The sequence below is a fragment of the Gymnodraco acuticeps genome, unplaced genomic scaffold (genome assembly GCF_902827175.1).
Source record: "Gymnodraco acuticeps unplaced genomic scaffold, fGymAcu1.1, whole genome shotgun sequence".
Lineage (NCBI taxonomy): Eukaryota > Metazoa > Chordata > Actinopteri > Perciformes > Bathydraconidae > Gymnodraco > Gymnodraco acuticeps.
In genome coordinates, this window is record NW_022991040.1 from 150345 (window position 1) to 168225 (window position 17881).

The 17881-nt window shown below is 46.0% G+C and overlaps 1 protein-coding gene across 23 annotated transcripts in view; it reads left to right on the forward strand.

The window, feature by feature from the left end:
- The window catches only part of LOC117559802, an 86723-nt gene that overhangs the window by 48047 nt on the left and 20795 nt on the right, over nucleotides 1-17881 (forward strand). For 12 of the 23 annotated variants that reach the window (XM_034236463.1, XM_034236471.1, XM_034236475.1 and 9 more), the window contains one exon: nucleotides 12648-15027. The exons of 10 other annotated variants lie outside the window; for them this stretch is intronic. In XM_034236463.1, coding sequence (XP_034092354.1) covers nucleotides 13212-14270 — 1059 coding nt within the window. In that variant the 5' untranslated portion in view covers nucleotides 12648-13211 and the 3' untranslated portion in view covers nucleotides 14271-15027. Of the gene's footprint in view, nucleotides 1-12647; nucleotides 15028-17881 lie in introns of those variants that run through there. One more of the 23 variants, XM_034236483.1, reaches the window with a different exon arrangement.

Consider the following 17881-nt stretch of genomic DNA (forward strand, 5'->3'; position numbering starts at 1 on the left):
CTCGATGCAGGCAGACTACGTGCCACCCTGACAGAAAGCAGACAGGCATCCCTGCTGCAGGAAGTCTGCAGGCAGTCTGCAGGCTGTGTCAGGGGGCGACGGTGACAGCTTTGATCATCATGCAGACTTTGGGTCTCATGACGGCTGCTCACTCCGTAGTGCCACTCGGACTTCTGCATGCACGTCGCATACAGAGGTGGCTTACCGGCCTTCGTTTAGATCTCAAGACACAAACGACGTCTGGTGATCATCCCCCCCCCCTCAGTAGAGAGCAACCTCCGATTTTGGGGGTCCCCAGAGAATCTGCGGAGAGGAGCTCCACTGGGGCAAGTGACCTCCTATATCACAGTCTTTACAGACGCTTCAGTGACAGGATGGGGGGGGACGTGCCTAGAGAGAGCTGTAGGTGGTTGCTGGCCTCTGACAGAGGCTCGGCACAGCAACCTCCTGGAGCTGCAAGCAGTGATGCTGGTCCTACAGCACTTCAAACCCTTAATACAGGGCAAACATGTGCTAGTGAGGAGCGACAACCGCACCACAGTGGCGTACATCAACAGGCAAGGCGGAGTCCGCTCAATAGCCTTGTTGACCGCGGCAGAGAACCTGTGGTTGTGGGTTTCACAGATTGTGTTGTCTCTCAGGGCCCTGCACATCCCGGGACGGGAGAACGGGGGGGCCGACCTCATGTCAAGAGGCGGACCCCTGCCAGACGAGTGGAGGCTTCACCCGGAGGTGGTGAAGCAGTTCTGGACTCAGTTCGGGAGAGCAGAGGTGGACCTGTTCACCAATCGGCGCAACAGCCACTGTGCCCTGTGGTTCTCCCTGGCCCGGTGGGACAATCCGCCCTTGGGGTTGGACGCATTTGCACACGAGCCATGGCCAAGGAAGCTGCTTTACGCCTTGCCACCGATGCACCTTATCCCCCCCCTTCTGGATAGGGTGAGGCGGGAGCAGCTGTCAGTCATCCTAGTGGCCCCAGATCGCCGCCTGGCTCCATGGTACGCGGGGTAACACAGATGATGGTGGGCCAGCCCTGGGCTATCCCTCAGGTCTGGGGAGCGCTGTCTCAGGAAGCAGGGGCAATAGTGGCGTTACCCACTCTGGGCCAACCTCTCCAGGCTTGGCTCCTGAGAGGGCTGTCTGACAACGTTATTCAGACTATCCAAGCAGCAGGAGCAGAATCCACCACAGCCTGTTACAGGCCAAAGTGGGCGGGATTCCGGCGATGGTGTGAAGGAAAGAGTCTAGAGCCTCTGTCATGCACGCTGGTCACTATTCTTACCTACTTACAGATACTGGTGGACAGGGGGCTGGCTCATTCCACAATTAAGGTGTATGCAGCAGCCATTTCGTCCTGCCATGAGGGATTTGGAGGCGGTTTTTGCTGGGGGTCAGGAGGCAGCGCCCAGTAGTGCACGCCTCCGCCCCACAGTGGGACCTGCCGTTGGTGCTCGAGGCTCTGGTCACAGAACCATTTGAGCCCCTGGAGCTCTCCTCCCTGAAAACACTGTCATGGAAGACAACATTGCTACTTGCCTTGACTTCGGCCAAAAGAGTGTCCGAGCTGACCGCTCTGTCGGTGCACCCAAGCTGCCTTTTGATCCGGGGTGACCGTAGCGGGGCGACACTCAGACCGAACCCCTCCTTTACTCCTAAGAGCCTAAGGAGTTCGTTCAGGTCAAGGGCTATTCAGTTAGGTGGCTTTAATCTTCCACCCCATATTGAGGCCAGGGAGGCTAAATTGCACCTCCTCTGCCCAGTGCGTGCGCTAGCATGTTATGTAGAGCGCACGGCTGCCATTAGACGCACTGAACAGCTGTTTGTGTGCTTTGGGGATGGTGTGGCTAGAAAAGCTCTCTCCAAGAAGCGCCTAACAGGATGGCTATGCGGGTGCATTACACATGCCTATGGACGGGCGGGGAGAGCCCTCCCCACTGGGGTCCGTGCGCATTCTACACGGGCTGTGTCAAACAGCCTTATTCAGCAGCGTGAGTGTAGAAGATATATGCACGTTGGCGTCTTGGTCTACGCCAGGCTCCTTCATAAAATGTTATCTCCTGGACATGTCTGGCTCCTTCTCGTCGTCTGTGCTTGCCGAGGCAACGCATGACTGGTGAGAGGGGGGGTGGCTGTGGGTCAGCAGGTGTCTGACCCCCCCCCCCCCCTGGACATAAAGCACTTGTGTTTTCCCATGCTCCTGAGGGACTCGGGAGACATGGTGCGCAATCAGCCCCATACAGGGCTGGAGGCAGGCTGGGAGAGCCTTCCTCACTTGTCCATGCCCACTCTACACGGAGCGTGTGTGAGTGTGGGGGACGTGGTGCACTTATGTTTTCCCATGCTCCTGAGGGACCTGGGGAACATGGTGCGCGGTAGGCTCCAGATGGAGTCTCCGCACAGATATTTTCCATGCACACTCTACACGAGGTAAGCGTGTGTGAGTGTGCCTTATCCAAATTGCGGCCCCAACTTATTTACGGTTACAACCGGATGGGAGGAAGTGGGGATACAATGGATGTTAGCCAAAAGCCGGTCAGGGACGGTGTGGTGGGTCGATGTTGTTGGATGACAGGGCGTGTATACATCGTGGCTCCGCCCACTGTACCCATAGAGTCCAGTAGAGGGCGGAGCCTGTGTTAAATATAACAGGGGGTTACGTATTGTAACCCTAGTTATATAAGCACAGGCGGGGCCCTCTACCTGGGGGCCCTGTCTTTCCTAGTCCGCTCGCTGAAGAGTGGATAGTGGGCGGCGGGTGTAGCCGCCTTTATATACTGTGGGCCTGCGCGCGCATTCAGGTAGGCTCGCCCCGATTGGCCGGCTACGTTTACGTAAACTCAGTAGGTGAAAGCACGCACAGCATGATAGAGAGTAGTACCCATAGAGTCCAGTAGAGGGCTCCGCCTGTGCTTATATAACTAGGTTTACAATACGTAACCCCCTGTTATGGGTACCAAATATAGAAGTACCTCTTCAGATCATGTTAAGCATGTACCCCCTTGCGAACTACATTAGGTATGTCACAAATAAAACATGCAGAACAGTATCAAACATGACATAAATATGGTGGAATAATATATTAATACATTTCCGAGCTTAAAGCAGTGATATAAAGGTTTTACATGTATATTTAAAAACACAAATATTGATCATACTCATATATTTGTTGAACTTGGACAAAATCTAAACTACATTTTAGTAAAGATCCACAGCGGATTAAAATAGCTGAAGTACAGTATTTTTAACATAACTGAAAATGTGTCTGGAGGGGAACTTAAAAGTATTCTCTCTTGTAAAACAAACAAAAATACTGATTAAAAACCCCTTTCCATCGAGCATACATTTCGCCTTGATTTCACTTGTTGAGGTTTTTGGGAGAGTAATTTTGAAGTTTGAGATAGTGGTTTGGGACTAACCCCCCCCCATTCAAACTTATTCAATGTTTATATTATTGTTTTGCTTGGCTGTAGTAAGTGCAAGGACAGTGAGGATGTATGGGTACTGTATATTTGACCTTGTGAACTCCAGTCTGAACACTGCGGCTGAAGAGGAAAAGGGACAGAGCAGGTGTAACTATGACACGATACTATTCAAAACTAGAACGAAACACTAATGTGTGTTCATAATGAATGCAGAACAAATCTTTGATATGAGACCAGTGTGGGAAAAAGAAAGATGGCGCCTGTGTCGGCTCGCCGCTCCCTCAGCTTTCTGCCTTTAGCTATCCTGCTTTTGTTTTTTGTATGTCAGAATGTCTCTGCTCGTCTATGATCGCCAAGCTCTCCTCCACCTTAGACCCTCATGGAGTTTATATTGATGTCCAAACCTACATCTGGCAAGAATCCCGAAACACTTGCGTTTCTCATTTCAGGGAATATCAGACCAGACAATCGTCTGCGGTTCGGAGATTCCCTGGCATTTTTTCAAAGTGTGTATAAGGCTGGAACCACTACACAGAGGAAGGATGAGTGTGGTTTTATCTGGACGACCTGCTATTGCTGGCTCGCTCCAGGGAGGAAGTCGCTTTACAGACGTTACATCTCGTATCAAAATCCAACATTTCCAAAAGGGTGGGTGGAGGGGGTCCGGAGGTCGGGGCTGGGTCGACAGCCCAGAGTCAAGGCAGAGGAACAGGAGGTGGTCTCGGGCGGACTGCCCGGGGGCAAGGCAGAGTTTATGGTGGGGCTCTCGGGCAGACGGCCCGGGGGCAAGGCAGAGTTCATGGTGGGGGTCTCGGGCGGACGGCCCGGGGGCAAGGCAGAGTTCATGGAGGGGCAAAGACCACAGCGGGCGAACTCAGGAGGCCGGGCATGAAGGCAGCGACGGGACAGCTCCGGAGAACTGGCAGGATCGAGAGCAGGAGCTGGTGGAACCCCTGATGGGACAGGCGTAGACGGGATAGTCACCGGTGTTGCCGGAACAGGTGTTCCAGACGAAACAAAGGCTGGTGTCGGCAGGACCCTTGGCGTAGTACGTGTCGGCGGGACCTTCAACAGGACAGGATATGGTGTTGGCAGGAAACCCAGCGGAGCAGGTATCGGCGGGACCCCCAACAGGACAGGATATGGTGTTGGCAGGAAACTCGGCGGAACCCCCAACGAAACAGGACATGGAGTTGGCAGGACCCTCAGCGGAACCCCCAACGACACAGGACATGGAGTTGGCAGGACCCTCAGCGAAACCCCCAACGACACAGGACATGGAGTTGGCAGACCCTCAGCGGAACCCCCAACGACACAGGACGTGGAATTGGCAGGACCCCCGACGAAACAGGTGTCGGCTGGACCCCCAACTGCACAGGACATGGAGTTGGCAGGGCCCTCGACGAAACAGGTGTTGGCTGGACTCCCAACGGCACAGGACATGGAGTTGGGACAAGAGAAGGGACATGAGAAGGGACTTGAAAAGTGACTCGAGAGGGAACTGGAGAAGGGGCTTGAGAGGGGACTCGAGAGGGGACTCGAGAGGGGACTCGAGAGGGGACTTGAGATGGTCGGTAAGCCGACAGGACACGGGGGGTTGGCGTCGGCCGGAGAGCCAACCGGAGACGGGGAGCTGGAGTCGGCCGGTACACCGACAGGACACGGGGAGCTGGCGTCGGCCGGTACGCCGACAGGACACGGGGAGCTGGCGTCGGCCGGAGAGCCAACAGGTGATGAGGAGCTGGATTCGGCCGGTACGCCGACAGGACACGGGGTGCTGGCGTCGGCTGGAGAGCCAACAGGTGACGAGGAGCTGGAGTCGGCCGGTACGCCGACAAGACACAGGGTGCTGGCGTCGGCCGATGAGCCAGTACTGGAAATTAAACTGGAGTCAGGACCATGGCTGCTGGGGCCGGTACTGGAGCCGGAAACATGGCTGCTGGGGCCGGTACTGGAGCTGGGACCATGGCTGCTGGGACCGGAACTGAAGCCGGGACCTTGGCTGTGTGTGCCGGCACTGGAACCGGAACCACGGCTGTGTGGGCCGGCACTGGAACCGGAACCATGGCTGTGTGGGCCGGCACTGGAGCCGGAACCACTGGAGCATGGGCTGGAGTCTTGGTCTTGCGTCTCCTAGAGATTTTTTGGAGGATCCGTGGGCCTCCCAAGGCCTGGTCATACCCCAGGAAAGGGAGGCAGAAACACAAGGGCAACAGGTGAACACAATTAGACAATCAGACACAGGAGGAAAACAAGAGACAGGGAGAACAGAACAGCAAAACAAAACCCAGTACCAGACAGACAACACTAAAACCGTGACATAACACCAAGATCGTGACAAAGCATGATTGGTTTGCCGTAGCTTGCAATCAATAACAGCTGGATAATGGTGCAGGCAAACGAACCAGAGGACAGCAGGCAAAAGGTGAGTCAGGGCCGGTCAGAGGGTCAGGGAGCAGGCAACGCAGGTACAGGCAGGGTCAAACGGCAGGCAAGGCAAAATAGTCCAAGGACAGGCAGGATCAGGGAGCAGGCAGTTCAGGGACAGGCAGGGTCGAAACCGGGTAATCAATCTGGGAACAAATGCGGGAAAGACTTGCATGAAGGCGAAGTACGATCTGGCAACGGATGTGTGTCTGGTGAGGGTTTAAATACTGGCAGTGTGACTAATGGGTGCAGTAGAGAAAGTGAGTGAGCAAGGAAATGTGTGTGGTTAACAGGTGAGTTTGGTGAATGGAAAACTACTGAGGCTCAATGTCCCTCCTCGACTCCTCTCTCCCCTCTCCTCCGAGAGGAGTCGGGGAGGGGGGAGGAGGCTTCCAGAGGAGACGAGAGTGAGGATACACGGGTAGACCATGCGGAAGTGTTTTAATATACTTACAAATTCAATAATAATGTTTTGATTATAAAATAATAACTTACAGTTCTTACTTGTGGTTTTTAATGCATGTGTGGTAGAACGTCAAACATTTAGGATATATACAAATACGGGTAGCATAACTCATAAATATGTTTGTGATTTGTGTCTCTCTTCTGTAGGAAAAAATAAATAACAACATCCAATCCAAAAGTTGATCTGAAACGAGCTCAAATACCATAATGAAATTAATCCATCAATTATTATTGTTATGATTATAATCAATCAATCAATCAATCAATGTTTATTTATATAGCCCAATATCACAAATGTTACATTTGTCTCAGTGGACTTTACAGTTTGTACAAAATATCAGTATGACAATACGACACCCTCTGTCCTTAGACCCTCACATCGTACAAGGAAAAACTTCCGAAGAAAACCCACAGTTTAAAGGGAAAAATGGGAGAAACCTCAGGGAGAGCAACAGAGGAGGGATCCCTCTCCCAGGACGGACAGACGTGCAATAGATGCCGTGTGTAAATTGAAAAGATAATACATTTGCAACATAGGTAGTCCATAATTATAACTTAAATGAAATGTTATACCTGGAAAAACTAATACAGGACCGAAAATAATACACAGAAAACTATAATAAAAGAGATGAATGGAAGAGATGGATGAAATCATTTCAATGAGAAAACTAAATCCCAGGTTTGAAGGGATTTATGTGGAGGAAAGTCCATTGACAGGGGATAAAACTGCACGCACCAGAAGTAAAGGGCGTTGTTTATGGTGACACTGGAGTGAACGAGGACATCCCAATTAATACTCTTCCCAGGTGAGGGTGGCGACGAACTGAGGAGTCGGCAGGATGGTGTCCGAGCCTCTGGGAATGTTCCCTCCCTCTCCAAACTGACGAGACAGAGTGTCGCGTTAATGTCACGAGAACCAAGGCGATAGGGGAGGGAGAAATGTGAAAAAGAGAGCCCATCTAGCCTGCCGGGAATTCAATCTGCGGGCCGACCGGATGTATTCCACATTTTTGTGGTCGGTCCACACCAGGAAAGTTTGACTGGTCCCCTCGAGCCAGTGACGCCACTCCTGCAGGGCCAGCTTCTCTGGTACGAAACCGGGTAATCAATCTGGGAACAAATGCGGGAAAGACTTGCTTGAAGGCGAAGTACGATCTGGCAACGGGTTTGTGTCTGGTGAGGGTTTAAATACTGGCAGTGTGACTAATGGGTGCAGTAGAGAAAGTGAGTGAGCAAGGAAGTGTGTGTGGTTAACAGGTGAGTTAGGTGAATGGAAAACTACTGGTGAATGACAGGTGAGAAATGGAGCAGAACGTGACATTCTTAGGGCATGTAACTCTCCCCTCCAGGACCCAGCCTACTGTAAGAGACCAGAACCAGGTTACTTATTTATTTAGTGACTCATTACCTGATTCTGATCAGCTGTCTGGTTTCCGGTCGTGCCACTCCAATCTCTCCACCAGCACCCTTTAACACACCCCACCGCAACAGGTTCCCATATAACAAAATACACTGTTACCTATCAAACATTGTGTGACTGTGTAGCAATGCAGGTCTATCTCTTGGTAAATAAAAACATGACTTGCCAGCTACTTTTTGACACCCACACCCAACAGTTAACTTATGATGAAGCAATAATCTCATAGAGTGACCGGACCCAAATCCAGTGAATTAATTAAGAATTAAGTAGTTATCAGCAGCGAACCGCTTCAACACGTGTATTTCGGTGTATTCACGGCATTCATTTTGTTATTCTACAGTATTGTTGTTTTATAGTTATTTGTTAATGTAACCCAATTTGTGTTCTTTGAAATTGAAAAGGATATCGCATTGTGTTTGTTACTTTCGTTGCAGTTGTATATGTCTTAAGTGTAATTTGGCTTGGCTTCCTATTTATGGACATGCTTTTATTTTGAAGGAGAGGTAGCGCTGTTGACAGGAAGTTGTTGTTGCTATGGAAACAACGTGAAGGAGATTAACGGAGAAAAGTAATATCTACATATAAAGACGGAGAAAGTAAACAATAACGTTTATGGTTACATTTTAGCACCCCCCGAAGAGGCACAAGCTCTTACGTTGATATTGGAGATTTCAATAAATTCAATTTGAAAAAAAACAAAAAAAACAAAACGACTATCCGAATAGTAGGCTACTCCAACGAATATTCTGATATTTGGGTACAGCCTGTTGGAGATGCGAGTGGTCTGAATCCCACCTCGGCTCCGCGTGTCCTTTTGATGAGCTGGTTTTAAATCATAAAAGGAAGGAATTTAAAAGCACCAGGATAACATTTTCAACAATAATCTGTTTTAATGGTAAAAGACACAATACACCATACAGAGCACTGCAACAGTACTCCGGGCTCATTTCCTACCACCGTGTGATATACGTACCACAACAGCCAGTCAGGAAGACAGCATCGAGCATAAGAATGTTACAGCTTAAATACACATTCTGTGGGAGGAGTTGTGTCGGTTCATCCTCTCTAGCTATTTGTTATTGGCGAGTTCACTTCTGGGCGAGCTAGCCAGTGAGTTGGCAGTTTTCCATTGGTCGGTTTCACTTCTGCGCGAGCCCAAGACAGTGAGCTGGTAGTTCTCCATTGGCCAGTTTCACTTCTGGGCGAACCCTAGGCAATGACTCAGCAGTTGTTAACTCCATCTGTTGCTCCATCTCCTGTGTGTGTGTGTGTGTGTGTGTGTGTGTCTACCCTGAGGCAGTCCCCCTTGTCATGCATTGGAGTAATATAATTTCACAGACAGAGGACTCTTTGACAGAATGAACACTCATCTTATCATGTAGCTTATCACACAACAGTCACATGTTTTTCTTTATGAAAGCTATGCTTGTATAGATTTAACCGTCATCATCTCATGACCTCCTCAGGACCAGCTAACCAACAAAGATTAACTGTCCTCATACCCTCAGGCCATCTCTGAACTTCCTTCCACCCGAAGTCAGCTCACCCAGAATCAGAAGGACCATTGTCTCTCTAATTGTGTGTGACCCAATCGTCTCATGCTCTTTAGGAGTCTTGCAGGAAATGAACGCACATACATTTCTCTCATTAACTAACACTTAACATCCTTATCGTTTCTTAGCTAATGCATGCTGGATATCAACACTCCACTCAACATAGCCTACAATAGACTATGCAGATTTGTTCTTGGTTGTCCTTTTCGTACACATCACTGCACAATGTATAACCAACTTAAATGGCCTTCTTTAAATGTAAGAAGACACACGCATTGGCTTCAGCTGATATTTAAATGCATTTATCTTAACTATCCCCCTTATTTAAAGCAATATTTTGTACCTTACTCACCAAATCATCAAGTTAGACATTCTGTTCAGATTTATTTCTCTGTCCCCTCTGCAAAAAAATTGATTGGCAGAAGAGCGTTCATGTTCAAAGCCCCAACTGACTGGAATACTTTACCTGCTGCCATTAGATCTCTTGCATCATTGGGTTTATTTAAACATGCATTATCATCTCACTTTCAACTGGTCTGTACTTGTTATTAATGAAACTGATATTGATGAAACTGATTTGCTTGACTGTCTCAAATTGTAATGATTGTATGCATTGCTTGAATTTTACTTAACAGACTGTATGTGGTTTGTCTTGTGTGTCATGTATTGCATTTGGTCTTTTTGTTTATGTCTGTAAGTTGTTGCTATTGTCGGGACCCCCTTGAAGACGAGATGGTGCATCTCAAGGGGTTTATCCCAATCAATAACAATTTCTATATATATATATATAAACCACTGAAAAATACTTATCAACGGGTAATCATTTTACTCAAGGCAGAAATCACATGCTGTACTGTACCTTACCTACTCACAAATAGCCAAAAAACCACCCTTTTGATTATACATAAAAGTGGAAGAAAAGACTATTGCGCTAATCTACTTTTACTAAAAAGGGGACATTGTTTCAGGAATATATAAAAAACCTCTCTATAATTAAGAGGAAAAAATGTACTTTGTCCATTCAAATTTAACACATGACTATATACAAAAACACACGTATATCAGATGACATTAAAAATGAATATACCAGAATTACACCGTATTAAACTTCCTGCTATAACACGTTATTTTAATTATTCAAGCCCTAGTATGTATAAATAAATACTAGTGACAGTGACGTGAGTAGTTATGTGGAGAAAACACCCCAGATGCTTCACTGTCGTTTCCTGAATGATAACAGGTCTCTCACGGTTGTGACCCGTTATCCCCGGTATACCGGTATACCCTAGTCAGCGCCCCTAGTTACACCAATCAGCGTGCGATTACCGTACAGCCAATCACAATGCGTGACGTCATTGGTAAGCGACGGACCCCGAACACACCGGCCCGGCGCGCTGTGAGGGGCGGGGCTCTCACACAGCCAGGGCCCCGTCTCAGGTCGGTTAAATGGATTCCTTGCTTCCCTCACTTGCGTCGTTTCCCTGCGTCTAGTCCCTCCCACCAGGGAAGCATGGAGGGACTCAAGGTAACCACGAGAAGCAGGGAAATTGGGATGTCCTTTCCTCCGGAGCGTCACGTGAAGCGACGTCCGTTTGTGATGACGCGGCACAGCTGATCGTCTGACAGCAGCCAGCTCTGTCCCCGTTATTTCCACACACCCCCGCCTCTGTTAGTACACATTTACTGACACAAACATTTGTATCATCTGTTGCAGACCCCAATAAATAAAAATAAAATAAGAACTAATTCTCAAAAAAGATAAACGCCATTCTTAAAATGTATAAACGAACAATAGTTTGATTAATATTGATTAGAGTACACAATAGAAATAAAATAATTCAGAGAAGAAAAAGAGATATGTTATCTATCAAAACCCAGTTAGATTAACATTCATTGGACACTTTGTTTGTTTGTGTGGATATGTAGCACATTAACATTTTAATAGCACTTAATGACTGACTGAATGGAAATGACAATAAATGAACATGTAAAACGAAAAAAGCGATCATGAAAATGTTTCCAACAAATGAATAAAATGATTTTTGACCACTTTGTTGTTCAGATATATCACATATTTGTAACTAAATGATACATGAATTGAAACAAAACACAGTATAAACTGAGGAGTGACTCTTGTGAGTTTCATTTATTTTCTTCACTCCGCTGGGGTACTGCTCTCATGTCAAGAAGCATGAGATCAGTGCATGCACTGCATCGTCCAATCAGTGAGGGATACACAGTAAGGGGGCGGGGCGAGTATCTGAGGATTTCATCGGAGGATGGACTGGTGGTTCCTCCATTATCGCTCCTCCATTATCGCTCCTCGATCCTCGGTCCTCCGGCAGAAATAAGAGCCATGGGACGGTACTCAAGATGGCGCAGACAAATCAACTTCCGGTGAGACCAAGGACCGAGGAGCGAGGAAATGAAAATAGTCGACCTGAGACAGGGCCCAGGTCAGGACACTCCGCATGCAACAGTGTAGCAGCCAAATTAATAATATAGAGACAAGCAGGAGACTAAGACGTGTGACTTACTCGAGGGAAATTTTAAGTTAAATGGAATTGGTTGCAAAACCTAATTCCACATCTCCAGTGTGGGAATATTTTGGAATTAAGTCAAATCAACGAGGCGAACCTACGGACTTGAAGGAGCCGGTATGTCGCATTTGTTTTAGGTAGCAACATAAGCTAGCAATACGACCAACTTTAAACTGCACCTGAAACACAACCACCCCATTCCGTTTTCCCAGCTGGGAGCAAACATGGCACCTGGAGATGGAGAGCCCCCACCTTCCAGACTTACTTTATTTATTTTTTAAATTGAAATTTTTACTACTGCATTTTCACAAATGCAATTGCGTGTTTTGGCGAAAAGAGAGCACTTTTTCCAGCCTGAGTCTATTTAATTTATTGTTTTGGTTGTGTGTGATTTATTTAATAAATGTTTTATAATTTAATTAATTTGTTTTATTTATTATATATAATTTATATATTTAAATATTATTTCACATTTAATTTGCAATGTTGAATGTTCAATAAAAAATGATGTACTTGAATTATTATTATTATATATTATCATTATGTCAGTGGTCTAAAATGGGCTTACAATGGTGCCGACAATATTATCGTGTATCGCAATCATTTCCGGGAAAATGTATCGTCCAACAAAATGTATTATTGTGACAGGCCTACTCTCATACTGTGAAGAAGAAGCCTTCATCACAGTTGGCATAGAGGCATGGTAAAAGGCACACTGAGGGTAACACACATTGATAAAATAAAACCCAAGTCATTGTTTGTTCAAAACTAATTTATTGGAAGTCTTTTTGCAAGTAACCTGCTTACCCTCTCCTTCAAGGTTGTGAAGGCCAAACAGAGCAACAGAAAGAAGCAGCCTTAAGTAGAGGCTCAATCAGTGGGAACACCTGTGCTCAATTGGAGCATACCATGTAGTGCATGGGCGCGGGTGGCACTTTTCTTGCGAGTATACAAATGTTATTGTTTGGGCCTTCTGTGGTCAGAAAGAGATAATATGTTGACCTATTTTGATTTGGTGTGTTTGGGTAATTTGTCTTGCATTGTGAATGTGTTTGTAGATTATAATGACATTGGTTAGGGGTATACATAGTGGATTATCCTATTGGGAGGGGCTTAACATGTATAAAACCCTGGCCACAAGTGTTTTGGGGGGAGTCTGACTGTGGCTGTAGAGCAGAGAGGTACCAGTTATATGTCCTCGACCTGTAAAGTATATATGAGGTTTTTGTTTTCTTCCTGTAAAATCCTGGTTACTTTGTGGTTTTTCAGCATGTTCGCTGTCAATAAAAGCACCTAAGGATACATTTTTCGTGACTCTAGCCATCTTATTTAATTCCTAGTTTTTCCATCGAACCTTTTTGTAACATATTGTGTCAGAAGTTGCATGGCCAGTCGCAAAAATGGATGTGTTGTTAAAAAACGAACTGGACTACGCTCTGAGCGAAAACTTTTTTTGAAGAAGGATGAGGAATGGGACACAGCTGTGACGTCAGAGGAAGAAGGACTATCAATTGGTTTTGAAACCCAAGGGGCAAAACCGAAAATCCAGCAGCGGCAACCTGGGCCATCTCCAGGAGCGGGTCTCTCAACCGGTGACATTGTAAATATTGTCAGGGACTTCATAGCGGCTCAGCAGAGGAGAGATGATATCCTACAGGAGGAGTTCAGGGGCCTGCGGGTCTCAGTTGAGGACTCCCAGCAGCCTGTACATCGCTACTGGGGGGGTCCACACGTTGACGTTGGGCCTTCATTGATGTCTTCTCCTGACAGATTTGGTAATCCTTCTGGGGGTGTAGCGGCAGTTCATCGTAAGGAGCCAAAGATGCCAGTGTATCAAAATGGTGAAGACATTGAAAATTACCTTCTATGCTTCGAACGCATGGCAAAGACATGGCAGTGGCCAAGGGAGGAATGGGCCTGTCGACTTGTCCCTTTGCTAACTGGCAAAGCCCTGGAGGCCTACACAGCGATGGATGAAGACATGTCCAACTACTACCCAGATCTGAGGGAGGCGCTGTTGGTCAAATTTGACATCTCTCCAGAGACCTATCGTCAGCGGTTCCGGGCCACCTCATCGCCACCGGGGGAGACACCGACAGAATCATACCACCGGTTGAAAGGGCTCTATCGTCGCTGGATGCGACCGGAGCAGAAGAGTAAAGAACAGATGGGGGAGACTATCATCCTGGAGCAGCTGCTGCAGGTGCTTCCTCCAGATACTCGTACGTGGGTAAAAGAACATGAACCGGAGGATGGTCTTATAGCATCCAAGTTGGCCATGCAGTTCCAACGCGGGATGAAACCAGGGACTGGAACCACCAAAGGGACAACTTTCCAAAGACTGGTCAAGGTAACAGGGGACCCTCTGCTCAGTCAGGGACTAAACCTTTTGTATGTTATCATTGTCAGCAGCAGGGACACAAAGCGTCAGATTGCCCCCTGAAGAAGCCAAAACTGACAGGACTGTGTTATGTGCCCAGAAAGGGTGAGGAGATTGGCTGTCAAGACAGGGAAGGAGGATGTAAAGTGATCCCGGTAAAAGTTAATGGTAAAATGATAACTGCTCTCCTTGACTCTGAAAGCTCCATGTCATTCATTAGGAAAAGTTGTGTGCCTTGTGCTATTGACTACAACCAGCAGACAGATGTGTTATGTGTACATGGTGATTGCAAGCCAGAACCACAGGTAGAGCTTACAGTTGATGTAGAAGGCCAAAGGTATCTGTTAAACATGGGGGTAATTGAAAGTGTACCTGTTGAGATGCTGTTGGGGAGGGATTTGCCTATTCTATATGATCTCCTTAGCAGTACTAAACATGTCTATGAACCCTTGTCAGGACAGAAAATGCATGTTTCGTAGTGACACGGTCACAGGCAAAAGCCCAAGCAAATCCTGGTGTCCAGCCTCTGCCAGACTTATGTGGTAGTCTGTGCAGTGCTGGAACAAAAGCACCAAGGAAAACACGTCGGCAACGGCGGTTAGAGAAACACGCTTGGTCACCTGTACCTGGGGAAATGCCTGGCAATGCTTTGTCAAATGTAAAGTGGGAAATACCAGAGAATATGACCATATTGCAACAGTCTGATCCCTTGTTAAAGTCTGTGCTAACCAAGGTGTTAAATTCAGCCAATCAAACCGCTCTAGTAGGTGGTGCAGCATACTTTCTCCACAATGACCTGCTTTATGAGGGGGAAGAGCAAGACGGCAGGAGATTAGTTGTGCCAGGTAGCTGTAGATCCCTAGTACTACACTGTAAAAAAATACAAGTTGACTCAACTTAAAATAATTTGTAACCCTGTTGCCTTAAAATTTTGATTAGGGCCAGGAAAGTATCTCAAGTAAATTCAACTCTCAATTAAGTTTAGCCAGGAAAGGATATCAAGTCATTTCAACTCTCCATTACATTTCTCCAACTTAAAAAACCAAGTTCACAGGACTATAAATAAAGCAAGTAAACCATTCGGTGAACTTCTTTTTTTTTGTCAAATGAACAAATATTTTTGTTGCATCAACAACTTTTCTCAAATTCTCTCAACTCACCCTTAAGTGTCTTAAACTTAGAATAATTAGTTCAATTGATAGACTACCCTAAGTCTCATCAACTTATTCGTTTTAGCAGTACCAACAAAGTTATTAAAGTGGTTTAAACTTGACTTTATGTTCAGTGAACATAGAAAGTTGTCTGATCTAGCAATCTTAAATTCAGAAAACTTTTTTGAATTAACAATTGCTCTGGCTACCGAATCCAACATTTTCAAACTGGTGAAGTGAATTTCTGAAACAATTAACAATCAAAAACATACATTTATTCATAATGTAGTAACTTTGTTGAAAGTGCAGTAGCTCAAGGCGGAACATCAGCAGCACATTATTAATAGAACAACGAACTATGCCTCGAGTAATATATGTTTAAAGGCAACGCCTTTCTTTGAAACATCTATCCAACTGCAAACAAGCCAAACTTAAAAACATGCTACAGTTCAGCAAACAGATATTGTATTGGTTCATATTTACGTGGATAAACAATGAAAAGTTGTGCCTTTAACCGAATCTGTATAAACATGTATAGAGTGCCACAGTGACGCGTCCTAAAACTCGGATGTAAACTCCTTCCGGTTCCTTCGACAAAAAGCAATGCAATTTCTCCATAGAATTTTGGAAACTAGCTCGAAATAAGGTGTGTGGTTGAGACACATTTAAGAGACGGATCAAATTTTGTTCAGCCGGATAATATCATGTTTACCCTACTTTCATGATTTTCTAATCATAAATCTATCAATCATAAATCTATCGATTATATTTATGATTAGAAAATTATATAAATAGGGTAGACATGTGGAGATTATCCGGCTGAACAAAACGTGATCTGTCTCTTAAACGTGTTTCAACCACAGACCTTATTTCGAGCTATTTTCCAAAATCCTATGGAGAAATTGCATTGCTTTTTGTCGAAGGAACCCATGTGCAGCTTACTTCCGGGTTTTAGGACGCGTCACTGTGGCACTCTATACTTGACAGATATATTATCATTTCATAAAATAACAAGCTAACATATAATTCCAAAATTAACAACAGAGGGAAAATCCAGCACCCTGTTTAAATGGAAATTGTTAAACATTTGTAATGCAGTTTAGCTGGAACAGAACAAGTCTTGCTGGCTGCCTTGGAGTTGTGCAGCACATCAAATAACCACATTAAATAACCTTAAGGTGGAACCCAGACAGGGAAGGGAACCACATCTCTATATTGTTCCCTGAAGCAATTTGTTTCGCAGTCCATGAGCCCGAGCAGAGCAGGGGCCTCCCCCAATGTCCATGATTACCTTCTGAATGACCTCAAAGGTATTTTTCAGTCCCTTAGGATAATCAATGTTGAGGCTGTAAAGTATGCCCATCAGCACAGCAAAGCCGGTTGGTACATCTCGCAGCTTGCGCAAAACAATGCGCCCCTCCAGGATCACAGCAACATCCGCAATATTCCTTGGTAGGGCTGCCGGCTCCCGTTCTTCAGTGACGATCAGTACGCCAACATCCACTCCGTTTACAGCTGCCGCCTCCTCTGAGTCAGTGACCTGAATTATATCAGAAAACATTGAATAACTAATCAATCAATCAACAACTTTATTAATCCCGCAAGGGGCAATTGGTTGTGAGCAGCTTATGTCATGTACAGGGAGGAACATACAGGAAGAAAAACACACAGATAGATACACCCGGGGGCAGAGATGTGGATCATTCCAATTTACACGATAAGTAGTTTCATAGCATCACAATAAATAAATAAATAAATAAATAGTCAAGTTAAAAAACCTACCAAGAATGTATAAGTTTGAGTACAGAGGGGATGAATGATTTTGAAAAGCGATTAGTCTTAAGAGCAGGTAGAGCATATCTACGCCCTGATGGCAACAGATGAAATTCATCTGCAAGAACATGGCCTGTCAAGGTGGGTGCTACATTAACACTAAGGAACTCATCTCTTATTAAGTTTGAAACGTACCTCGCAGAACTTGATGAAGTTGGAGGGATCCTTCATGAAATATGGCAGTCCAAGAAGTGCTGCAGACCTTCTGTTCTGGTTGGAGTTCTGCAAAAACATCAAAACAGGCATCAAGAAAATAAACTAGACAGACCAGGGGCCTGTACTACGAAGCAGGATTTGAGGTTAGCGAGGTCACTTCAGGTTTAACCCTGGGTTTTCTGTACTACGAAGGTGGTTCACTTCTTACTGGGATAGATCAACGCGGTAACTTATGCTGAATGCCTAACCTGCTCCGGAGCAGGTTATGTTCGTGATATCAGATCAACTCGTACAAAAGCGCCGCCTACTGACCAATCACAGCATGGTGCTCGCGGATCGTAAGAACCAAGAAGTTAAAATCATAAACCGGCTAAAAGCAACACAGTTTAAACGGACAAATGCAGAAAGGACAGCTGGCAAAATATCACCGACTGTGTGAATGCTAAATGAATAGGCTTATATATCACTGCCCACCTAGAGCACGATAGATCTGACTATATTACATGTGATCTGTTACATTAATGTGTTGCTTGG